The following is a 24,678-nucleotide window of genomic DNA, read 5'->3' as shown; positions in this document are numbered from 1 at the left end:
CAAAGGAGAATTATCACAGTCATAACTATACTAATTAATTCAGACTAACTTTGTCCATGGCAGACAAGGGGACTAGTATTACACATGTTGCTGTCACACAATGTTTAAATAAAAGGTCAACCGTGAAAAGCATCACTCTCTCTTTTAATGACATTTCAGTGGTGTGCATACTCATTTGAAGACGCAAAACACAAAAGAGAAGCTACTATTTTTAGACTTCTTAAACATGAATATTCTCTTGTATGTTGCTGCACTTTATATGACACACTCACAATTCAAATGTGCTTGTTGTGTTTAGGATGTTAATTGTTGAAATCCACTGTGTTACATGTATTATTACTATTATTATGAGTGTGTGATGAACCGTCTTTTTCATAGGCAATTACGGACTGCAGTTATTGTAATTCAAGTGTTATTTTCCTCAGTCATGTTCATGATCTCACAACCAACAACACAATCTACCGTAGGTTATTTCAGTGGCTCAATTTTTCATCTGACTATAACAAAAACAAATGCATTACAGCAGTTATTCTAATCAAATCTAGTCATTTTTCATGGTTTGCCAGGTGAGATGGGTGGAGCAATGAAAATGCAATTTCTATTACCGTAATTTGATGTAAAAATACTGTTGGATTTTCAAAGTGTTTTGCGACACCTTATCACTCCCATTCATCCATTACAAAGCAGTAATAATTCGAGACATTTATAACTTGCTTGCTTCGTTTGAAACTCAAAGGGGACTTTGACACCAACTGCTATCTTATAGTACTGTACTGTAAATGCAGTAATGAGTGTTTTGGTTTCTCAAGCTTATGACATCCACGAGCAGCACCAGTATCAGTGAAGGGCAGAAATTCAAGCCTGGTCTTGAAAGAATCACATTAGAGAACCTTGTACATGTTCACTTGAGGAAAAGGTCTTCAACTCACATTGAAAGCTCAGTTAGGGGGAAAAAGTACAAAAGGTTGGGACAATGCAAAGGTCAGAGATGGCGTAAGATGACTTCCTGCTGAGTGGACTGACTGGAGGGCCACAGGCAGCAAATTCATCGCATGTGAATGGACGGATAAAGTACAAAAAGTAAGTTATACACACAGACACACACCTGGCTAACCTTTCTTTATTGGCACCGCCAAACACTCTATTGCATCACACAAAGTAAACCCACAAAATTAACTCTGGGTACTTTTACAATTGGCCGGGTCAGCCGCAGTTGCCTTATGCGCCAGCCAGCCAGTCGCGAGTGACCAGCACGATTTGGCAACCAACAGCAGATCCTGCTGTGAAATTGGCAGCTGTGTCATTTGTGTGACATGCATTTACATTGTGATTAGTGCTCCATGGTTACAAATTACCCGGCTCGAAAATCACTTTACTACTTCACGACTCAACTAGATTAACGATAAGAGGCTTGCGAAGCGCTGCCAAACAATGTCAGTCATTAAATGCACCGAGAGCTTTGTCTTGGTAATTGTGGTTGTGTCGTATGGTATCACTGATTAACCACAAAGAGTGGAAAGGCCCCAGGTGATCACAGATCAAGCTCTTTTCGCATGTCTCGTGACTTATTTTGTCTCCAGCAACTAGCACGGTCTTTTTGGTACCATGCACGAAAGGCTCCCTTGCAAGATGACGACATGAACTCAGATCTCTGTCCCCTCCTTGTGCTGCTTGGCTTGAGAGTGTGCAGTGTTTCTAATGTCAAATCCAGCAATGTCAGTGGACTGCGCGTGTGCGTGCGTGCGTGCGCAACACATCCCAAACACAGATCTCTCCAGTGTATCCTTCTCTTCAGCACCGCGGCCACAAGAAACCGCTAGATCACGTCATTATTTGGCTTACATAACTGTACCACCAACCCATGAAGCTCACCCCAGATACTGCTGTGTTTACACGCAGACAGGATCTTTGCATGCTAGCTAGCTGGGCTGTGTGGGTCATGATCACAAAACGTACAGGTACATGGTGACGCTTTGTAAGTCATCGATTCAAGATATACAGGTGCCATGGGGGTCATTAACAAAAAAAGAAAAAGAAATACAGGACCATGGCAATGGTGCAGTCACACCAAGTGGGTTTGCAAGCTGCATGGGAGAGCAGTGTTGCTCTTAAGATGTGTGACGCAAATGCTAAAAATGAATGACAAGAGTATGATACACAGAGAAACTACCTGGGTCGTAACCCCTACAAAAGCGCAAGAATAAAATATGGCTGCCCATCATGAATGGGTCATAATTGTAAGCTGAAAAATACATGTGTGTACTGCAAATAGCATGACATTGGTAGTATTTCCCACAGGAAGTACAAATGTAGATGGGCACTGCAGAGGACAGAAAGTACAAGTGCAGTACTTGCCTAATGTTCCGCTTTCACGGCTAGTACCACAGCTGGAACCGAGGTGGTATAGCACCGTTGTATGAGGAAAAACACAGAAAGGCAAAATGTTTCACACTTCTGTCGCTGCTAAAAAAAAAAAAATGGTTGCTCTCTAAAAAGTAATGCGCATGTTGCACCAGATGCTGCTGTTGACGTCACCACACATCTAAGTGTTGCGTCCGATACTGCTGTGTGAAAAAGCACTGTTGTGACAATATCCTGCTTTGCTGGGTTCTGTGTAAAACGCAAAGGTAGATGAAAGCCAGATATATTATGCAAATCTACACTTTTTGGGGGGTAGTAAAACAGGCTGAAAACTAGGTTTTACATGATCAGGATTTGTTGGGGGGGCTGTTACCTGGTTACCAACCAGCAAGTGGAAATAAACAGATCACTGATCCGATCACAGGCTGAAGCAATGAGACTATTGAATATGTACTGTTTACTGAGGCATCAACAAACATATTTAAGAATTTTTGCCAATATTTCGCACAGTCTTTGCCATGCTACAAGGAAGGAAAGGAGGGGGAAAAAGAAAAAACAATGAGTGTTATTTGAATATAAAACATTTGGTAACAGACAAGCATAGCCACATTTTTTGTCACCATGTAGGTACTTTCAACTGACAACTAAATACTGGGGATGTAACGATTCACTTAAGCCCGATTCAATTTCGATTTTCAGTTCCCGATTTTCGATTAGTTTATTTATTCATTTATTTCATTTAATCGCTACCAGGTTCTGTGCCAGGGTCGGAGCGTAGGTATCAGCACAGGGGGGGGGGGGGAGCATTCTTGATGGGCCCTTATGAAAGTCACTTTACCACGGTACCGGGCTGTGGGCCGCTTTGGACCAAGCCACGACACAACTGAACTAGTTTTGAAATCAGAGGACAGTAAAACAATTGTTTGATCAACTATTTTTCAATTATTTTAAATGGTCGATTAGTAACAAAAAATGCTTGCAATATGTCTCAACACTATAAAATGTAAAGACAATTTGCAATTTGGGGATTTTAGCAAGAAACATGAAGTCAACGCACAAAATTTGCCTTTGCATGCGTGCCACAATGAGGTGATGGGCCGAATCTGGACCCCCGGGCCTTCAGTATGCCACCTGTGTGATACGAACAGCTGAGCAGATCGGTAGAAATTGTACCAAAACCTAGTCAGTAACTGTATAGGTTGAACTGCAAAATCTCAATCATTCTTTACATTTGACAATTTGCAATTTTAGCAAGTGTGGTCTAAAACAAGTTATTTTAATAAAGGAGTCATTATCATTTAAATTCTATTTCCGTTGTTTTATTGAGCATGTTCCCCTGTTTATTATTATTGTTGTTCAGTGTGTAATTTTTTAGTACGGTAATTCAGGAACCCTACCATGGTGGTGTCAGTAATATTTCGAGTAGCATTTTGTCTTTCTTCACTGGGGGCTGAAACAGTGGATAGTTTACACTTACATTTTGTAATTATCATGTTATGTGTATAGCTTCATGTTGTCAAGTTTAACATGTCCACGCTATCGTAGTGCCATGTCAGTTGATTAAAAAATAATTTTCATAAATGTGACATTTATATGTTCCAACAGTATCATCAGTCATCTTTCTTAATCATGTTGCCAACTGGATGCCCACCATGGAGTCATGAATCTTTACACTTTGTTTCCCAGCAGCGCTCGCGCTCATTGCTCTTGCCTATGGCAAGCCATTTGAGCATTTATTCCAAATCCATGATATCACACATTAGTGTACTACACTAGTTTGGTCTTTGTCAGCACTAGTTGGACATTCAGCCACACTAGTTATGCACTTTGTCCTACTAGTTGCACAGAGACCCTGACAACACATTCATTTTCAGCAACATGTTAACTAGTCTAGTGGGTGTTTTTGTGCCTACATGTTCACTAGTAAGCCCAAATGTTCTTACTAGTTTTACTAGTGGCACTATGGAATGCCAAGGCAAGCCCTTTGCGTATTTATTCAGCGGTGTTCTCACAAGCCTACATTACCCAGGAGGCATCAGACATGACGTATGGACTCCAAAGAGCCAATCATGATGCATTTTGTGCTAAGCAGCGCAACAGAACCTGAGTGGGAAACTTTCACAGGTACTGCAAGTTTTTATGGTAAATATTACTGTTTTTGTCATTAAAAAAAATGTAGTTTTACGATTATCTTAGACGAGAAAGTAGTTGTGTGAACGTCAAATGTGGTGCCAATTTATCAAGATAAAGCCTGCTTAAAAGGTTGCTCAAACGATTTCGGAGTGTCCAGTGTGTTTTGACAGCTATGGCGGCAGTTTAACGCTCCGTAGCCGCCGAAAGCAGCTTTGTGTAGGCAGGACTTTCTAAATCTGTTGTTGGCTCAGTTTTGTAGCGGTTAAACAGCGATGAAAAAAGTTTTAAGTGGCTTCATTATTTTCTTGACTTTACATTACATGTAGTATTCATATGACTGCAACTGCATTGTAAATAACATTTTCGCTGTAATTTACTGGAGGGACAACTGGATAAACTAAGTCCTGACTGTGGGGAGACTCCACAGTACCATCCTGACCCATCTGACGGCAGCGCGAATCATGCTGTTAATAAGATGAAGGGTGATCAGCTTCACTAAAGACATCAGGAGAAAGAGGCACAACTTTCTCCTGAAATCTTAAATAATATCCAGTTTATTTGTTGTTAAATTCATTGTATCGTTTTTTTTGTATTTAAGTATTTTCATATTTTCAACTGTGTTCTGGATATGAATTGTCTGAAATGAATTAAAACAATGACATTTTCCTCTAACATCTTACCTTGTTTGATCACTCTGCTAAGTCGGCTGCCCCACCCCCCAAATAATAATAATAAAAACAAAAAACAAAGATAAAAAAATTTGCTTCAATAAAGATTTAGAAACCTCAAAATATCTACATATTAAACTGTATGAAAAGGTAAGAAGGTTGTGTTTTTGTATTTTATCTGTTTTCGTTGTTTTTCACGATAAAGATAATCACAGTAGAGGAGCCGAGAGGGTGACGATATCAATTCCGCTACTGTGATCTATTGTCCTTTTCTCACAAATCCACATTTACACCACAAATTACAGCATCCTAAACAAATTAGCAACTCTTTTGAATAGACTCAACCACAACTGAAAATTCACATCCTGGAGAGAATTCATTGCAGGAATGTTGCAATATCCTGCATTCCTCTTATATAGTATTACATATAAAGTGGAACGTGACAAGAGCTATGCCATTATCCTTTATCTCTCTGTAAATAATAAATATACATCACTTAGCGATCCAATCACTGGGAAAAATGGCTTGATTCTGCAAAGATACTACACAAGGGGCAGTAAACAATTGTGGAAGCTCAGAATCAGGCTTTACAAGGGTTAATTTTTTGCTGGGTGGAGCTCTTATCAGAGAGCCAATAGGAGGTGTTCACATAAGGCACTTTCCTGCCTCCTGATTAGCATTTAGTGTAACTAGTGTAATTAGTGAGCCATTTGGGTTTCACTACTTCTACTAGTGAACATTTGGGCAAAGTAGTTAAATCAAAAGATCCTTTAACTAGTTAACTAGTTAGCAGGTTGGCATCCACTAGTTCTACTAGTGAACATTTTGGACATCACTAGTTAAACTAGTTTAGTCAAAATGATGCGCTAGTGTAGCTAATGGACATTTGAGGCATCACTAGTTAACGAGTGACATTTTTGAGACTTCAAGGGGCTTTCACTAGCTAACTAGTTAGTGTTTTATACTTCACTAGTGGGTATTTTAGCTCTCACTAGTTAACTAGTGTAGGAAATCATAGGTCACTAGTTAACATGTTAGAAAAATCCACGTTTTACTAGTTAACATGTTAAAGGTTTTGTATGTTAGTAGTGAACTAGTAAGACTTTGAACATTACAAGTTTGGTCCAGTGGGCCATTAGAGCGTCAAAAAGCTGACTAGATGGGAATTTGGCACTACAAGTGTGCTTGTAGGCGTCACCAGTCAGTCTTCTGTCAGAGCTAGTTGGACTACAGTGTCACTAGTAGCTGAAAACGAGTGACTTGGCAGCGACTCTGTGCAACTAGTAGGACAAAGTGCATAACTAGTGTGGCTGAATGTCCAACTAGTGCTAACAAAGACCAAACTAGTGTAATACACTAATGTGTGATATCAAGGATTTGGAATAATTGCTCAAATGGCTTGCCATACTTACCGACAGTCGAGCGTGCCAAGCGGGGTTAAACGTGCACGCTGTCAGCCCTCCGGCTAACAAATACACACTTCACCAAACCAACCTTGTTTTGTGTCAACAATGTCGGCGCCAGATGCGCTGGGTGTCAGTGGCTAAAAAGTTATGTAACTCGGCTCTCTAACTCTACAGTAGCCCAAGTTAGCTTCCAAGCTAACGACTTCGCAGACTTTTCACTCACCTCCGTCTTGGTTATGCGATGTCGGGCCAGTTTGACGACAGCGAAGTTGCCCTTTCCTAAAGTGCGCTCGATGTCGTAAAAGCCCACACGGACCGGACCCCGGAGCAGCGGTTTTTGGACGCTGTCAGCCATGACCATGCTGTTCTCGACGGGACTGTCTCGGCGGCCGGAGGACGATGAGGTAAGCAACCACACAAGCAGGGACACACTACTGGGGGGTGGTGGTGACGTGGGGGACGGGCTTCCTTGAGCTGTTTCAGATCAAAAAGCCAAACTAACCATAAGCCGCCGCCGCCGCCGCCACCGCCGCCGCCGCCATTCGAAGCGTGTCCATTAAAAAAACAGACTTTAGTGGATTGACGGAGTCTCCTTTCAAAGCGGCGGCGACAAGAGGTGGTCCATTTTCTTTCTCTTTCTCTCTTGTTTGAGGGTCGGGGGGCAAACCTTGTATGTCACCTTGCTGCGGGTACACGGGTACAATGGTGCTTAATGTTTCAGCTCGAGGTCCCCTCTATTAGCCAGCGCACACGAGTTGCTTCGCAAAGAGGCATCATGTTCTCCGCCTGACGTGCATTGACGTCAAAGCCATGGGGGTATTTGTACAAGGGGCGGGGCCACGGCGCCGCTCCACACTTCGGTGCCAATTGGTTGCCACGACAACCAGACCCACCTCTTACGTCAACCGGTAAAATTGCTATTCTGAAATGCGTGTTCGTGTGTGTGCGCGTGTTTGCTCGCCTGCCCACCGCCCTTGCACGCATAAGGTAACTTTCTTTTGTACAGTCTGGGCCCATGCAGGTGTTTCATAAGCTTTTGCTATGCGCGAAAGGGTTAATGATGGTTCAGCTGATAGACTGTCTTTTGTCACGTGCATGAAAAAGTGCTGTGCACCGTGTACAAGCATTATGTGAATTGTGCGCGCTTTGAATTTTGTAACTTCTAGTGACATGTAGTTCTAATCTATTCCAGATAATTATGATGCACAGCAAACGATTTTACAGAAATATACAACTTGATATCATGGATGACACAAGTCCAAACGAGAACCTAAGCATGTCAGACAAAAGCGTCTTGGTCAGCTACATTACAGCACCACTTGCAGGCAAAATAAGGCAATTGCAGCAATCCATCCTTTATCCTCATCTATAAAGCCTTGGTTTTATCCGGGTAAGAGAACAGATTCTCATTTGCGAGAGTCAGCAGACAACAGAGTAAAACAAAAAGAAAGGCAAATACAAACTGTACAGTGTGATGTATTCGAACCATAGTACATGTTGAATAAAAGGAATACAACAGGTGCAGTGGTCACACACACTTTATTTCTAGAAGTATCTGCAAGTGTTTCCATTTTCAAATGATGACTTCTGCAACATTCAAAGGAAACCAAACCACAATGGCCCATTTCTGGTGAGCTACTTTTTAGAAAAGGCGCGTGGGCTCCTCTCCTTGGAGGCAACCTGTTGGTGACCCCCGCTGTAGGTCAATGCTGAAGAATGGTAAGAGGGTCCAAATTGTCCATTCCTTAATTCCCTATAACACACATCCTCATTAAGAGTTGTGGATGGGCCATAACCTATCCTGACTGACTTTGGGTGAGAGGTCGCTGTGTACATGCTGGACATTTGAGTTCATCTCATAAAAAATGGCAGCAAAAACAAGTGGTGCGTGACAGCAGGGGCCTTCGGAGCACAGCTCTGCCTGTCAACAGTCCACCGCTCAGTGGGAGACAACTCCCGGTACTGTATAGGAGTGTGTGCTGTACGTCAAAACATGCCATTAACGTTGGTCACGTTATATATATATATATATATATATATATATATATATATATATATATATATATATACATGTACATATATATATATATATATATATACATGTACATATATATACATGTACATATATATATATATATATATATATATATATATATAAATATATATATATACATGTACATATATATACATGTACATATATATATATATATATATATATAAATATAAATAAACTCATATATACATATATATATACATGTACATATATATATATATATACATATATATATATATATATATATATATATATATATATATATATATATATATATATATACACACACATATATAACGTGACCAACGTTACAACGTTAATGGCATGTTTTGACGTACAGCACACACTCCTATACAGTACCGGCAATTGTCTCCCACTGAGCGGTGGACTGTTGACAGGCAGAGCTGCGCTCAGAAGGCCCCTGCTGTCACGCACGGACTTCCTGAATGTAAGAGTTCCAGATGTGCTTTTGGCATTTCCTGTCGACCATTCTCCAAGAACATACTCAGCCTCTCCATGACTGGGTTTGCTGCAGCTCTCCATGATGACACACAGAGACCCAAACGGCACTCATTCAGTCACATACATCAGAGTTCATTGCACACATTTATGAGACAGGCACACTGGTGAGTGAACCCATGACATGTCTAAAACTTCCTAAAAGTCTGTTCAGTATCATGTAAGTTTATCAAACTGTCAGGTAGAAGTGGGAAAGCCCACAGGTTTGAGCTTTGCAGGGGTCACTTTTGGTCTGTCATCAGTGTTTCCACATGTGCTGTCCTGTTCCTTGGAATTGTGATTTCAAACAGGAAGCCTTACACTGAGCTGATGTCACTTTTCAGGTTAAGAGGAAAAGGCCAGAATTGTCCTGCTGAATCGTTTTATTAGATGAATACATCCTTCCATGAAAACATGCTGAACCAAATAAAGAAGCAGTGCATTTGCAGGCAAGCTGACAAGGCGGAATATTTGGGTTAATCACTCCCTCTTTGAAATCAAAACTGCAGTTACATAACTTGACAGAAATGACGGATAAAAGGGGACAATATGAACCACTAGAAGCAAAATGAATAAAATAAAAACATCTGTTATTGCATAACCTGTCTCACTCATACCAGACATTACTGTTCCCTGGGTCATGGTTGACGCATGCGGACTGTGTTGGAGGTGTTTTTTTGAATGATTATACAGTGGTATCTTGACTTATGAGTACACCTACTTAAGAGATTTTCGAGATAAGAGCCGTTGCTCGGATGCTTTTTGTTTTTTGCCTTGACATGCGAGCAATGACTCGAGTTACAAGTGAGCATCAGGCTCTCCGCAGAAAAAGATGGAGCAATTCAGTTGGAATCTCTTAGTGGATCCTCAGTTTACAAACAACTTTTTAGGACACTTAGTGCTCGGGTCAGGATTTATACTTCCTGACATCAACACAGAACGTGTACTTTCTCCCACACAGCGTAAACATCTGTCTTCTGTATATATATTTAGCCCTCTGAGTGGCTCTCAAAAAAGCCAAACGTGCAATGATTGTGCTATGAAGAAACTCTGACAAGCGTGCGCGACATCGGCCGAGCTCTCGCTGGTTAGGTAAGCCCTCCTCAGTCCCCACTGCAGAAGCTTACTCGCAGGGAAGATAGAATGAGCTAGAGGAGAGCTACAAGGCATTCTCCAGGCCACCGCATTTAAAGACATAACACATTAACGGTCTTATGGGTGTGTGACTTTTGGCTTAATTACACTTCATAAAAGTAGTTAGTTGTTTCACATTCTCTTTTGTTTGTTTGATTGACATTTTTCTCTATCAAAAACACGTAACAAAAATTGCTGTTTTTTTGGCAGGGGGGTGGGACTATAACAGATTTATGGCATTTCCATTAATTTCATAAGGTGAAGTTGATTTGAGAGATGAGCGATTTGAGTTACAAGCAAGCTGATGGAGCGAATTAAACAAGTCAAGGCACCACTGTATTTTAGTCAGCTGTATGGCAGCCACAGAGTTGAAGGTCACAAAGTACTGTAGATTATCCTCTCACCTGATTCTAATTCTATCACACTGCTCTTAGACAAAACACTGCCAAGGAGACGTGCAAAATACAGTGGGTTGATTGAGGAGTTAAAAAAGAACTGTTAAACTCGTTTTTGTGGGTTTTAGCATATATAGTGCCATAATAATGGCCTTAGTTAGCATGGTAGCATCACAGTATGCACACAATTATACATAAATTACATGATTAACAATTGTTTCTTCATTTGTTATTATAATAACTTCAATTAATACATTATAGGAACAGAAGTATTGGCTGTTATCTGTATGGATCCCTGTCATGGATTCCATTGTCTTCTATTACAAAGAGATCCCATAAAAGAAAACATTTTACACTGGCGGGACAGTTTCCTGCCTCAGTTTTGGCTCTGATGCAACCTCAACATTTGGAAATGTGCTGGCCGTATGAGATCTGGTGTGTGTCCATTTATCCAGAAAAAAAGATTTGTGAGGACATTGATAATGAAATGACAGCCTGGTTCACAATCCATTTCACTCAAGAGGTGTTTGCTATTAATGCAAGTTCTTCCACACCAAACACAGAAATTGACTTTGTTTTTTGGACTTTGCTTTTTGCATGATAGCTTGGCGGTATAAATAAAAAGAAGCCTCGTCGTCAATTTATTCCCACAAATTTGGAAGCACAGCTCTAGAATGTCTTGCTAGGAGGACAAATTAAGATTCAAGATGAACTAAAGAATCTAGCACATTCCGTGGTTGATTAATTGATCCAATACTTTTGTCTATCCATATTATATCTTTAAGTATGGCATTAATAGAATTCCAAGTCCTACTCGTTCCACAGTAGGACCTGGATGTAGATGCACAAAGTGGATATACTTTCCAGTCGCAGCCACATGTTCAGGTATCCTGCACCAGGCATGTGGTATAGAAGATGAAAGGAGGAAAAAGAACACTGAATCCCTTAGTCTGGCTGGGTAATATTCCTTAGCTGGCACCAGGCAGGCCGCGTAAGATTACAGCTTCCTACCCATAGATCTCATTTTCAACCCAACCAGGCTGAGGGCGATAGTGTCGACTCTGAGCTCCGCTGGTCTCGTAGATGTCATTAGTCACAAAGCCACTCTCCCTGTCCGCTAATAATACATTCTCGTAATCATTCCACTGGGGTTCCTTTGTAGGAGCGCAGGGGTACTTTGTTTTGAAGTCTGCTGGTAGGGTGCTGTCCAGAGCAAGGTGAGAAAATTTGGTGATGTCACTGAAGGCATAGGGTCCTTGAATAGGGCAAGATGACGCTTCGGTGGGCATCCACGGTTTGGGTTGGCCGTTGGAGCTTTTGGTCTCCAACTTCCTCCTGATGGCAGAAAAAAACTATGGTTACCAATAGAGGAAGGAATGTAGTAGAAAAGAAGTGCATTCAGGTTGCATTGGTTGTAAATAAGACCCTCTAATTCAATTGATCTTTCGACAGTCTACAAGCAAGTCTGAATTTAGAGTTGCACACCTTCAGTGTAGTACCACTTTGTGCCGAAACAAGCCAGGCACTGAGGTCAACTGGAACAGATTCTGCATGATTAAGAGCAAGAAGAAGAGGGACGGAAGTTCCCTAACTAAATTCCAGTAATAGTTGTTGTTCCCATTAGGCAGAGAGAAATTATCCCAAATAAGTATTCTTATTTGCTCTGTTTGTATGTATATGTTTCTGCGCTATGTTTTAAAGTAGCAGTTTTGATTACCACAACATCAATGCTAATTTCTGTTAGCCTTTCTATCTATGGTGTGTGGTATTATATATTAGCAAAATACTAGATGAAATTATATGGTTTTGGTTGATCATGGTTTGGTTTGGTCTTTTTATACATTTTAAATCAGGCAGGACGCTTCCAAGCATCCTGAGCAGGACCACCGGGCTTAGGTACAGCTACTTTCTGGAAGAACAGAGTGCTTTCCAGCCCCCGACATCAGGCCAAACCTGGGTGCTCGGTGATTGTATTTTGTGCCATATCATGTGGACATGTGTGTTGTTATTACAATAAAATTCCTTGAATCCTTGAATTTTCACCTATTGGTAGGTGGATCTGGAACATATCCCCGTCAATAACTGGGGGTTCACTGTACCGGACTTTGACTACGGAAAAGCACCAAAAGTCAGTGTTGCCCTGTTGGTACTGTGAAGTGGAAAAAGGGAAATGTATTTTGTGATGTTCATCAACTATTTTTGTGTTTTGGTTCGCACCGCTTAGCTTGTTTGTAGCAGAAGAATCCAGAAACTGCAAGCAACACCAGCAGTAGAGCAGGAATCGTTGCATACAGAATGTAGGGAACATATAGGGAGTTGTCGGAGAAAGACACTGAAAAGGGAGAGAAAAAACAGCTTTCATCATGTTATTCAAAAATATAACTGGGAGAGTGTAACACATTGAGTAAGAGAGTAAACGTTTTCTTCCAACCTGATGACTCAGGCATTCCTACTTTAATTGTCTCGCCACTTGATGTTGTGAAGAATATATTTGGCATCACAGTTGAAACTGGGGGAACAAAAAAGAAATGACTTCATGTTTGTGGGAAAAAATGTCTTGTCTTTTAATGATTCATCCAGTTAAGAGTGGTTGCACTTCCTTGTTCATAGACAGAACCATCACAAGTTCTAAAATGAGCACAAGATAGTACAGTACAGCACTGTGTACTTTAGGACAGACTGTATGTTTGTGTGAGTCAAGTCAAAAGTCAAGTCAAATTTATTTCTATAGCCCTTAATCACAGGAAAGTCTCAAAGGGCTTCACATGCCCATAGCTGACAGCATATAAATGACAACCCCTGATCTTAACACCCAGAGTGCATTTTCAAGCCCTGAGGTCTCAGACACATGAAATTTCATATGGTGCATGCTGTACCTGCATGTGCTGCGTTCCGTCTCCCGGCCTCTGTAAATACCGCCGTCTTCTCTGTAAATGTAAAGTAGTGATTGTACTTGGACACCATGTAATTATGTAATCAACATGTATAGTAACTTTACACCACTAAGGTGCTATGAGGAGAGTTAAACGTACTGTACATTAAAATTGGACATGCGGCTTTAGTACCAATATAAATGTTAGGTAATACAACAAATGACAAGTCATCAAAATGACTTAAAACAATATTTATAACATTCTTTACACACAAAACATTAGTTACAAAGGCGCAATCTAATACACTGCATTGGAAGAACCTTTAAAACACTGATATTGAACGGGAATTTTGATTAATGAGAGGTATTAATTGAACAATTGGTTTGTGAATATGGTGTAGAAGTGCACTTGATCATACTCAAAAGATCTTTCTAATATTTTGCTCCTGTCAAATTGTAAATGAAATTTATCCATACATTAGAAATGTCTCTTTATGTTGCAGTGCACTTATACTGATTTACTGTACAGTGCAACCATAATATTGTATATATATATATGTATATATATATATATATATATATATATATATATATATATATATATATATATATATATATATATATATATATATATATATACATATACAATATTATGGTTGCATAAATGATTATGAATAAAGGCGGGGGGGCGCGGCCGGAAGCGTTCCCAGGTCAAGGGTGGAGGGTCGCGGCCGGACCAGCAAAAGAGGGTCAAGTGCCCAGCGCTGCCAAAGACGTACAACTAATATGGTATTTGAATTTGGCTGTGCAAAGTGTGCAAATTATTTTGGATTTCTTCAATGAGCCGTCAAGCAACTTTTTAAAGTAAAACTATGTAAAAGTCCATCTTTGCGGCAGTGACTCTCCTCTACGTTTGGCTGTATAGTGAGCAGAGGGCAGCTGATACAGGAAGTAAATAAAACTGAGTTAACTGAGTTAGTTTTTTTGTGCGTTATGAAATTTAAATAAATAACATAGTTAATGCTTTAATTTAGACAGCCCTAATATATATATGTATATATATATATATATATATATAATATATATTAGCAGAACATTGCAGTACACAATTATAGAAAATGGCTCTGAGCTCGTATCAGTGGTCCTCCAGCTCACCTTTAGGATATTTACAAACGTAGTTGTTCTTGGTGTTGCAGTTGTCGTCATTCCACTGGAACAGGAAATGGCCTTCCTCATCAGGTGGTGCAGAGGGCTGGTAGTAAAGAACCACACACATTTCCCCACCGCAGGAAGGCTCGTCCCAGTGCCAGTTCCTGAAATGCACAGGGTTCAAATGCTCAAACTATTTTGAATTGAATTATGTTTAAACCAACCATCCATTCATTTCTACAGCACTTGACCTCTTTAGGGTCAGCTGGAAACCGTTCCTCAATTGCAGGGCACATTTAGAGGAACAACCATTTACACTCACTCATTTATTAACAATTTAGAGCATGGGTGTCAAACTCAAGGCTCAGAGGCCAGAGCATTTTAAAGAGATGGTCTCAAGCTCAACTTAGGTGTTGGAGCTAGGGTCTGGATGTCTGGGCCACATCAAGTATGATGAGTGAATGTTGAGTGAGTGATGAGTGGGTGATATGATGATGATACCTCATTTTTTGGGCTGTGGTTCAGTACATTTTCACCCTGCGTTTTCTGCATAAAAAGTGCAATCTTTTTTTCTCTCAAAAGTGCCCCTTTATTTTATGTACCTGTCAGTAAAAACTGAATTTTGTAGTGTACTGAATAGGGATGTAACGATTAATCGAAAATCTATGAGCGCAGATTAATCGATTCGACAAATTGATTAATGCGTATTGCGTTTGTGGATGGCTGCAGAAGCACACTAGTTCACAGAGACTCACTCACTCGCCAGGCATGACCAATCGACCCAACGCTTAATCCAACTGACATTCAAGTGGGGAATTAAAACTGCTGAAATGTGTATGTGGTTTGAGTGTTTTCGTTGATTTGGCCATTTACTTTGTAACTTTATATCTTTAACCACAGAAAAGGGCTGCAAATCTTTAGGAATAATAATGGTCCCATTGCATATTAACCTATTATCTTAAGTGGCACGGTAGGAGTGTCCAAAAGCATTCTTATAAGACGCTTGCTGTTTCGCTGGTGTTACCCTTCCGAGTCGCTCGACTGTCGTGTGTCCAGCATGCGTTACATCAGGATACGAACACAGGAGAAAATTGCTCATATTGCTTAAGTTTCTTAAAATATACAGAACATGTTTCAAGCTATGCTTGCAGATGACAGTAAAATGTCTGTCAACAGTTTTCACGCTTTCATCGTTGTATTCAACGGTAAAACCGAAATTAATCCACACTTTGAATGAAGCCAGTGCATCTTCAACTCTTCTGCTCGTGCTAGCGGTTTTACACTTTACAGCCTCTGTGAGCTACACTTTGAAGCCAGATAAAGTTACAACTGTGAGTGGGTTAACACAAAACAGGCATGCACACACATACACAACGTGAATGTAAATCAAATTGCAAAACAGAAGACGTGCAGTCCATATGTGTGTATTGTCCTGCGCAGAGCGTACTGAATGGTAATCGGTTTTCCAGAGTACGGTCCCATCCCTAATAACTTCCATGTGGTCTGCGACAAAAATGAGTTTGACGCCCCTGATTTAGAGTCTATGTTGAACCTAAAATGCATGTTTTTGGAATGTGGGAGGAAGCCAGAGAAAACTCAGGCAAGCCCAGGAAGAGATTTTAACCTGGGACCACTTGACTCTGAAGCAGACATGCTAAGCACTGTGGCAACATGCTGCCTATTGTAATGTATTATTATTCCACACAATTTCAGTATTGCAGTTTCAAACTGCTGCAGCAAACTGGATATATTCCCAACAATGACTCATTTAAACCAATAGTGTTTTTTTTTTTGTTTTTTTTATGACACAAGCTATATTCCAACGGGTTTCTCTAATAATGTCTGTGGTTATCAGTCTTGAAACAGCAGTGGAAACAACAACATAGCACATGCAAGGACAGTTTTTTAGTTGCATCTATGAAAAGGAAAAGAACCTGAATTTGGCTTTGCTTCCGTCCAGCCAGTAGTACTGGGAGGGGCATCCCGGGTTGGCACTGCCAGTCCTAAAACGCTGCGGGCTGCGACGAAGGCCAATCCAGAAATCTCCGTCGGTGGCGTGCAGCTGCTGTATGAACCTTTCGATCAGGCGCTGTTCACTTTCTGTTTCGATGCTGAGAAGCTCTCCTCCATCCACCCTGCAGGCTTGCCTGGCATCCTGGAAAGTCAGCCTTCGCCTGCTGTCCTGGATGTAGGACACCTTATAGCATGGGCGCTGTGTCCCTCGCCGGCATATCCTTTGGCCTGGGCAGGGACATCAGGCATGAGGGAGCGAACAAGAGGCTGACTGTTCGATTAAGAATTCCTGTTGCACTCACATGGTTGCAAAATTAGAAACCAAATGGGTCTGTCCTGCACCGGGAATGCTTGCACAGTGTTCCCTCGCTATTTCGCGGTTCAGTTATTGCGGCTTCACTCGCAAAGTTTTTTTGTGACCATACCTTAATTTATTGTGGGTTTAACTCGCTCTTCAGCTGATTTTCTTCCTTCTAATTTTTTTTTCAGGGCAAATTTGTTTTACAAAAAATGAGACCATGAACATCAGAGTTTGTCACCCCCATAATCCCCATTCACTCATCGAGGGTGCATTCGAAAACCCTGCGACCGCACTGCTTCACGCAGACTGTTCGGAAACTCAAAACATTGTTCAAATGCGCCATTCAGTTATTCATCCGCCCCCAAAAAACAGAGTACCAGTATCAGGCAGTACAATGAAAATATTTGAAGCAAAAACTACTTATAGGCTGCGTTTAGAAAATAATTTGAGCGGAAGTCGCTCTGACTCCAAGACCACACGAGGTCGACGAAACAACCGCTAAATCTTTTTAGTTTAAAATGCATACCGGTAACCTTAACCAGAAGCCAGGTTAATGTGCCTTTTGGAACTGTAAATCCTTCTTGTGGAGACGTAAGCTAGTTGCCATGACTACTGTCTGTCTTCTTCTTTGTCTTATTTTCGTAAGCAAGTACGGAAGTAGGACAACGGTAGCAATGGCAACTAGCTTACGTCTACACCACAAGGATTTACAGTGCCAGTGTTTATTCTTCATTTTGCATTTTTAAAGTTACATTTATGAAGTATAACTAATGTTTAGAAGGATGGGAACTGTGTGTGGAGGTTCGTAATGGCTTATTAGTGGCATAAATACAAAAAACTAAAATTCAACCTCTACTTTGTAAAAAATCACCTATTGTGGGGGAGCATGGAATGTATCACCAGCAAAAAGTGACAGAACACTATACATTTTTTCATGAAGAGAGAAGAAAAACATGGATAATCCAACAGCTAAAATCTGCTTGAACGGGGAACTAAAACTTGGATGCTGGAGTGTACACATTATGCAAAATACAGCTTTTTATGTATTGTGACGACAAGGAATGTTTATTGTTTACTATTACAAACTTCCTCAGAAAATTAGGCGTTCCCAAATATGATATCCCCTATACATTGCAAGGTTGCATCTGGTCATGATCTAATAACCCATTTGCCACCATTAGAAAATATGCACCCACTATGGAATGGAGGAGAGGGTTGACATCAGATCTTCATCAATGTGATTGAACGTATATGGCCCTAGGTGTGACTGTGAGTGTGGATGTTTGTCTCTGTGTGCCCTGCGATTGGCTGGCAACCAATTCGGGGTGTCCCCCGCCTACTGCCCGAAGACAGCTGGGATAGGCTCCAGCGCGCCCCGCGACCCTTGTGAGGATAAGCGGTATCGATAATGGATGGATGGATGGCCGGCGTGCCATGACATCATTATTACTTCACTACTGTTTTCAGCTTTTTTCCCTTTTCCAGTTTTCTGATTTGCCTCAGCCATGCATTCATGGCCTAGGGTAAACAGCAGAGTATAACTCTGATGAAATAAGATTTTTTCCCCAAAAGAAACATAAACAAAACTATGAACATTGTTGTGTTCCAATGTGCATAACCAACGCCGTTTTAAACTATCACCTATTCCCCAGCCATGTTGAACTCACTCATGATTATTGCTCTGTCCAAGAAGGTGCTTTCCTGGGCACATTAAAAGGAGAAAGACTCATTAAAGAAAGAGATCCAGTCAGTAAAAATTAACTCTGTATTTAGATTTCTAAGATTCATATGACAACATTCCAGACAAGGTAATATGGGAAAACATTACCCAAAATGTGTTTATAGTTTTTGCATAAAGTTTTGGAATAAATCAGACAAACATTTCTTACTCTATTCTGGTCCCCACCTTACTGCTTTGAGTGTAAGTCTTCTAACTTCGCGTGTATCTGTGTAAAGGTTTGTGCACAAAGGAGCAGGGACAAAAAGCAATCCGCAATGTATGCACGGAACTGAAGATAAAGATGTATGTTTGCACTGTAACAGATTGAGCATTGCTGGTAAATGAGGGTAAATGAGGGTGAATCTTGTCTATTGTCAATATATTTATATATGTAATTAATTATATATTAATTATCAATTATCTCCCTGATGAACCTATTGTGCTGTTTCCCATATGTAAGCAAAGAAAGTTAATTTAAGAACATTTATTGTGGCAGAATTTACCATCATATATTTATATATATATATATATATATATATATATATATGTATATATATGTGTGTATATATATATATATATATATATATATATATATATATATATATATATATATATATATATATATATATATATATGTGTGTGTGGGGGGGGGGTGCATATATACTGTATGTGTGAATATATCTATATATACTAATATACCACTGTATTCCTGTGATGGTATAATACAGACCATGCGTTCCAACTTTCCTTCCTTATAAAATAACATTTGGACTTGATTGCCTATTTGTCAGCATTCGCACAATAGTTCTTTTTTGTCCAACAATAATAACATTGGTGCGAAGGATTGACTGCTGTCTGTGCAACTTTTGTATTGATTTTGGCTAAACAATTCATGCCTGTGCAACTTTATGATCGTTTTCATCTGTGAGTTTGGCTTGACAGCTTGGGCCCAAATATTTGAGTTTTCTTAAAACTAGTATAAAAGCAACTGCACGAGTGATTTGTAGTCGTATTTCCTGCTACTGGCGTCAGGGTTGAAGCTGTTTAGTCGAACTCAACATGGGACCTCCTGACTAAGCAGCTGAGACGAAAACAACATGTGGCTGTTGATATTTTCCACATCACGCTGCCTGTTAATAATTACAATGCCGACGCTCTTCTCCCCTCTCAGTCACTCTCACATGATTTGAAATTTTAGCAAAAATACAGAACGTGGAACTGCGGCTAATAGTAGCCTAGTATGTACAAAGACGCATGCAACCTTTAAAATAACTGAGAAACTCGGAGTAAAGCAAGTGAAAGTGTTGGCGTCTTACCATTGATTTTAGAAGCGCACACATAGTGGAAGAGGAAGGCGATCAGGGCGCCGAACAGACTCACAAAATCCATCTCGACATGTTCACGTCGGTGTGCTGCTGTGCTCTTCTTGCGAAAACAACCGAAAACGTAAAATAACGCCGTTTTCGACCAGAAAGAACCCGTGACGTACACGCACTGGGGCGAAATCTCGCAGTGAGATGAGATGGGAGCGCTGGATGGAAAAGTGGGTCGTGCACATGGCGTCTGGCTGAGGGGGGAAAATGAGACCACCGTTTTTTTCCCCCCAGTTAAAAAGACAAAGCACAAAAAAGTAAATATGCCACTTTTCATTTGAAATTCAAGTGACCAATATATGTGTGTGTGTGTGTGGGGGGGGGGGGTCTTGTTTTCACCACTTCACTGTCTTTATTCTGAGGTTTCAATGAAAGGATGATAAACAGCACGAGCTAGCTCGAAATAAAAGTACTTTTAACTGAATTTGGCCTCCCAAAGAACATAAAACAAGACAGTTAAGCAAAATACTACTCAACATAGGGAAGTGGAAAAGCCTTTAACCTGGCACAAGTATAAAACTCCAGTCCTCCAGGGCTGGTAACCACATGTTTTAGATGTTTGCCTCCTCCAACACACCTGATTGAAATGATAAGCTCATCAGCAAGATCTGCAGAATCCTGATAACGATCCTGATCTTGATTACACCAGATGAACCCGACCCCCCTCCCCTCCAGCTTCCCTTCCCTCAGAATCACACTCAGGGTACAGGTGCAGCACACACATGGAAGCAGGGATTGGACTGCAACAGATCGGCTACTAACTTGATATTTTTAAAATGTATTAAATGTATACAAAATATTCAAAAATGTAAAATGAAATGCAAGAAATGGTTTGTAATTCAGACAGAACAGAACACTGAAAAGCAGCCCAGGGTTGATTGTGTTCAACCTTAGAGGTTCTGTTTAATCATCATTATCAATATGTCATTGTATGTACTAAGTATACCTTAACTTCTTTAACAATATGGGCCAAATACAGTCCCCTCCAAAAGTATTGGCACGGCAAGGTCCATTTGTTTGTTTTTGTTGCATACTCAAGACATTTGAATTTCAGATCAAAGATGAATATGAGACAAAAGTTTAGAGGTCTGGTGATTGACTTGGCCAGTTTAAGACCTTCCACTTCCCTTCCTTTCCCCCCTAATGAAGTCCTTTGTTGTGCTGAGTCTGACAGTGTGTTTTCAGTCATTATCTTGTTGCATGATTAAGCTTCTCCCAATTAGTTTGGATGCATTTTTTTGTATCTTGCCAGACAAAATGATTTTGCAGATTGGATCTTGCAAAAGTACAGAGATGAGCCACAAAAGTTTTGTAACAAAGCTTTATGGACTGATGAGCAGAGATGGGCAACAAAAAGACTTCATCGGGGGAAACAAGTGTCTTAAGGTAGTTTAGAATGAATAGAGTAACAGGTCACTTGAACAAACCTTTGTCTGCTTTGGTGCATGGACGCATACTCAGATCCTAACCCGAAATACATAGACACACAGGCACACACAGGCACACACACACGCACACGCACATGCGCACACAAGACCAGAATGAGTGAATGTCGTCTGGGGAGAAATAACGCACATGGAGTGAACAGAGGCAATCTTGACTTGAAAAGCAGCAATGAAGTGTGTTAAGAGTGCAAGTGAGAGCTGATCTCCTGTCAAGCGCATTATTCACCTCCCGTTGCATGCTGCAAAAACCAGAAATCAAAACAGACATTGTGACGAGAGAATGGGAGGAGAAGCGTACTGTATATATTGACCATTGGGCAGGAAGGAATCCAGAGGAAAGAGAGGAAATCTTTTTTTTTTTTTTTTTTTGTTAAACTCCATACTTCCTGTTCCTTGCTTTTCTTTGGTCTCCAGGCAGTGTGACTTAATTTCCAGAATATCACCGTGCTTGTGAGCATTGAGGATTATGGAACAGAGGTTAACTGTAATTCTGCCAAATAAAACATACTTTCACTTTGAATAAGAGTTGGCACCCATATGGATGAAAAGAAAATGCTCACAGATGCCCATATATGGAAATAAAGTCTCCTTTATCTTATAATAATACAGTGTGGTTTACATTTTCGGTAATCCGATTAAGATAAATTAAACTATGTTTCAGCGCCCTATCCGGAGCAGCTTTTATACACACATTGGACACAACAAGATCCAATAAAAGTGCTGTTGATTATTACGATGATTACTTGCAGTGGTATAAAAAGGCACTTCATGCCATTGTGGTGTTACAAATATTTTTAAGCAGGATAGACACGAGGAAAAAATATACATGTGTGTGCTTACCGCGCTTATAGTGTCTGGTGTACTGTACTCCTAATGACCAACACAGAACACTACACATGTAATCATGTCGTCACCGACAATTATATTGCGAGTCTCCTCCACGAAACCAGATGGCAACCGTAATACTAAAACTGACTTGTGAGAGGCAGCAGTGTGACACATGGAATCCAGAATTCAGGAAATACAAAGAATAAATAGTAGTAGTAGTAATAGTACAGTAGTAGTAGCAGCCGTAGTAGTAGTGGCGGTAGTGGTAGTCAGAGCTGGGCATCGCCTAACTGTCACAAAGTTCCCGTCTGCATATTTGGCTGACCCCCGTGGTTCCAGTCAGTCCGAGTCAGCTAACGCCGTCAAGAAAGGACTTAACCGGTACCACATCACACGCAGGTGCCGCACTCCTTACACGCAGCCAAATAAATAAAGAATAATGAATAAGACAGTGATGTATACCTTGCGGTTCCACAGATGCAACGACGTGTCCCATATTCTTTTTATTTCACCGATGTGTGTGTCTGTTGTTTTAATTTATTCAAAGATGGGACGATGAAATACTTCGTTACTGTACTTGAGTAATTTTTTCCAGTACTTAGTAATTCACTGGGTATTTATTGTTTAGAATACTTTTTACTTTTGTCCGTTACATTTTAACACCGGTATCTGTACTTTTTACTCAATACATTTTCAAAACAGGGTTGTTACTTTTGTTTTACATGATGCATAACGATTAAAAAATAAATTAGACCAATGTCTAACCGTGCCTGCGTGGGTTTTCTCCGGGCGCTCCGGTTTCCTCCCACATTCCAAAAACATGCTTGGTAGGTTAATTGGTCACTTTAAATTTCGCCTGGGTGTGATTGTGAGTGCGGATGTTTGTCTCTGTGTGCCCTGCGATTGGCTGGCAACCAATTCAGGGTGTCCCCAGCCTACTGCCCAAAGACAGCTGGGATAGGCTCCAGCATGCCCTGCGACCCTTGTGAGGATAAGCGGTATTGATAATGGATGGATGGATGTTAATCTGTGTGTGGTGTATAAGAGCTAAGTATTTTTTAGGTGGTATTTTTGTGAAAAAAGTATGAAATGCAACATTTTAGAAATGCTTCTCAGTGTGATGCAATGCAGTTTTATAGTACAACCATGTAGTTTTTTTTTTTTTAAATTTTCTCTGCTTCTGTTGCTTTGTCCTCTCTGGGCATGATTTGATTATGATGCACGCACATGTTTTTGTCATGTGATGAAGACTCGGGTTGGCGTGTTTCTCATTTCCGCTGTAAACTCACTGGTGGCAGACACACACAAGTGATTGTTGGTGCTTTGCTGGAATGTGTCTCTAATTTCACAGAAAGGCTCTAACGTTGAAATGTGCAGAGCAGTGTTTCTCTCTAACGCAAGTGTTACCGAAGAAAGATAAATGAGTCTAAATGTCCTCTCCCCTTTCTATAAGGACCCTGACCTATTATTACATTATTTTGACAATTTAACCTGTGCAGAAGTCTTAATTATTTTACTCTTATGTAATGCAAACAGGGCGGCACGGTGGTCGACTGGTTAGCAAGTCCGCCTCACAGTTCAGAGATTGTGGGTTCGATCCCGGCTCCGGCCCACATGTGTGGGGTTTGCATGTTGCATGTGGCCCACGACCACACTCTACCCTACGACTAATTTTCCATTTTTTTTTGGAAAACATTATTCATCCATCAATTATCCATACCGCTTATCCTCACAAGGGTCGCGGGACACTTTTTGTGAAGAAATTTACAAAATGAATTCTCACACTTAATGTTGGTTTGCTGTTAAGCAGTTTGGTTCCATTCTTGAATATTTTTTTTTATACAAGAAGGCATTGTACAGGGAAAAAAAGTGTATGTGCACTAGTATGTGGAAACAAATTTTGTCATTTGTTTTAAATGTATTGGGTTAGGATAGTGGATCTTTTATACATGCATTGAAAAAGTTAGGAAGTGTGTGGTCCAAAGGCCCCCCAGTAGCACTGATAAAAAATTGTGGCCTGCATCCCTGCTCTAAAGTCATACAGCGAATATTTGTATGAACACACTAGGCCATAAATACAAATCAATTACATAAAAGAACAGTAAGTGAGGAGGTACCTGCGCGTGTTCTTTTCCCTGTACCAACTAGTTTACTGTATAGCATGTTCGTAACTTCACGTGTGCACTCACTCAGTAGGCCTACGTACTGTATGATGTGTGTCCGAAAAGTTCCCAAAACTGTGATAACTGTGATAACAATAGATATATTTAAAAAAAAAACTACAAAGTACGCGTTTTCACTTCATTGTGAGCAAAACAATCAACTACGA

The 24,678-nt window shown here is 40.4% G+C and overlaps 3 protein-coding genes across 4 annotated transcripts in view; 1 reads left to right on the top strand and 2 right to left on the bottom strand.

Annotated features, from left to right (window-relative positions):
• Positions 1 to 7,368, bottom strand: part of sik2b (salt-inducible kinase 2b) — a 68,420-nt gene extending 61,052 nt beyond the window's left edge. Inside the window, exon 1 of the mRNA XM_086036731.1 lies at positions 6,792 to 7,368. Coding sequence (XP_085892857.1) covers positions 6,792 to 6,929 — 138 coding nt within the window. The 5' untranslated portion in view covers positions 6,930 to 7,368. The remainder of the gene's footprint in view (positions 1 to 6,791) is intronic.
• LOC147144948 (zona pellucida-like domain-containing protein 1) overlaps positions 6,616 to 24,678 on the top strand; it is a 27,418-nt gene continuing 9,355 nt past the window's right edge. Inside the window, exon 1 of the mRNA XM_086036735.1 lies at positions 6,616 to 6,972. The gene's annotated coding sequence lies outside the window, so the exon portion shown is untranslated. The remainder of the gene's footprint in view (positions 6,973 to 24,678) is intronic.
• laynb (layilin b) lies at positions 9,485 to 20,368 on the bottom strand. Of its 2 annotated transcripts, none has more exons than XM_086036734.1 (7): positions 20,020 to 20,368; positions 16,604 to 16,910; positions 14,676 to 14,833; positions 13,525 to 13,575; positions 13,102 to 13,157; positions 12,866 to 12,980; positions 9,485 to 11,983 (listed from the first exon to the last, which is right to left on the bottom strand). In XM_086036734.1, the coding sequence occupies exons 1-7, from the start codon at positions 20,351 to 20,353 to the stop codon at positions 11,766 to 11,768; spliced, it is 1,239 nt and encodes a 412-aa protein (XP_085892860.1). In that variant the 5' UTR covers positions 20,354 to 20,368; the 3' UTR covers positions 9,485 to 11,765. The 2 variants fall into 2 exon arrangements, with proteins under 2 accessions (XP_085892860.1, XP_085892859.1); XM_086036733.1 differs by having other exon boundaries at positions 13,080 to 13,157; positions 20,020 to 20,286.

Source organism: Filicampus tigris, chromosome 7 (genome assembly GCF_054856515.1).
Source record: "Filicampus tigris isolate MCC_2025a chromosome 7, RoL_Ftig_1.0, whole genome shotgun sequence".
Classification (NCBI taxonomy): Eukaryota; Metazoa; Chordata; class Actinopteri; order Syngnathiformes; family Syngnathidae; genus Filicampus; species Filicampus tigris.
Note: the sequence above shows the minus strand (reverse complement) of the source record. Positions and strands in the feature narration are given on the sequence as shown.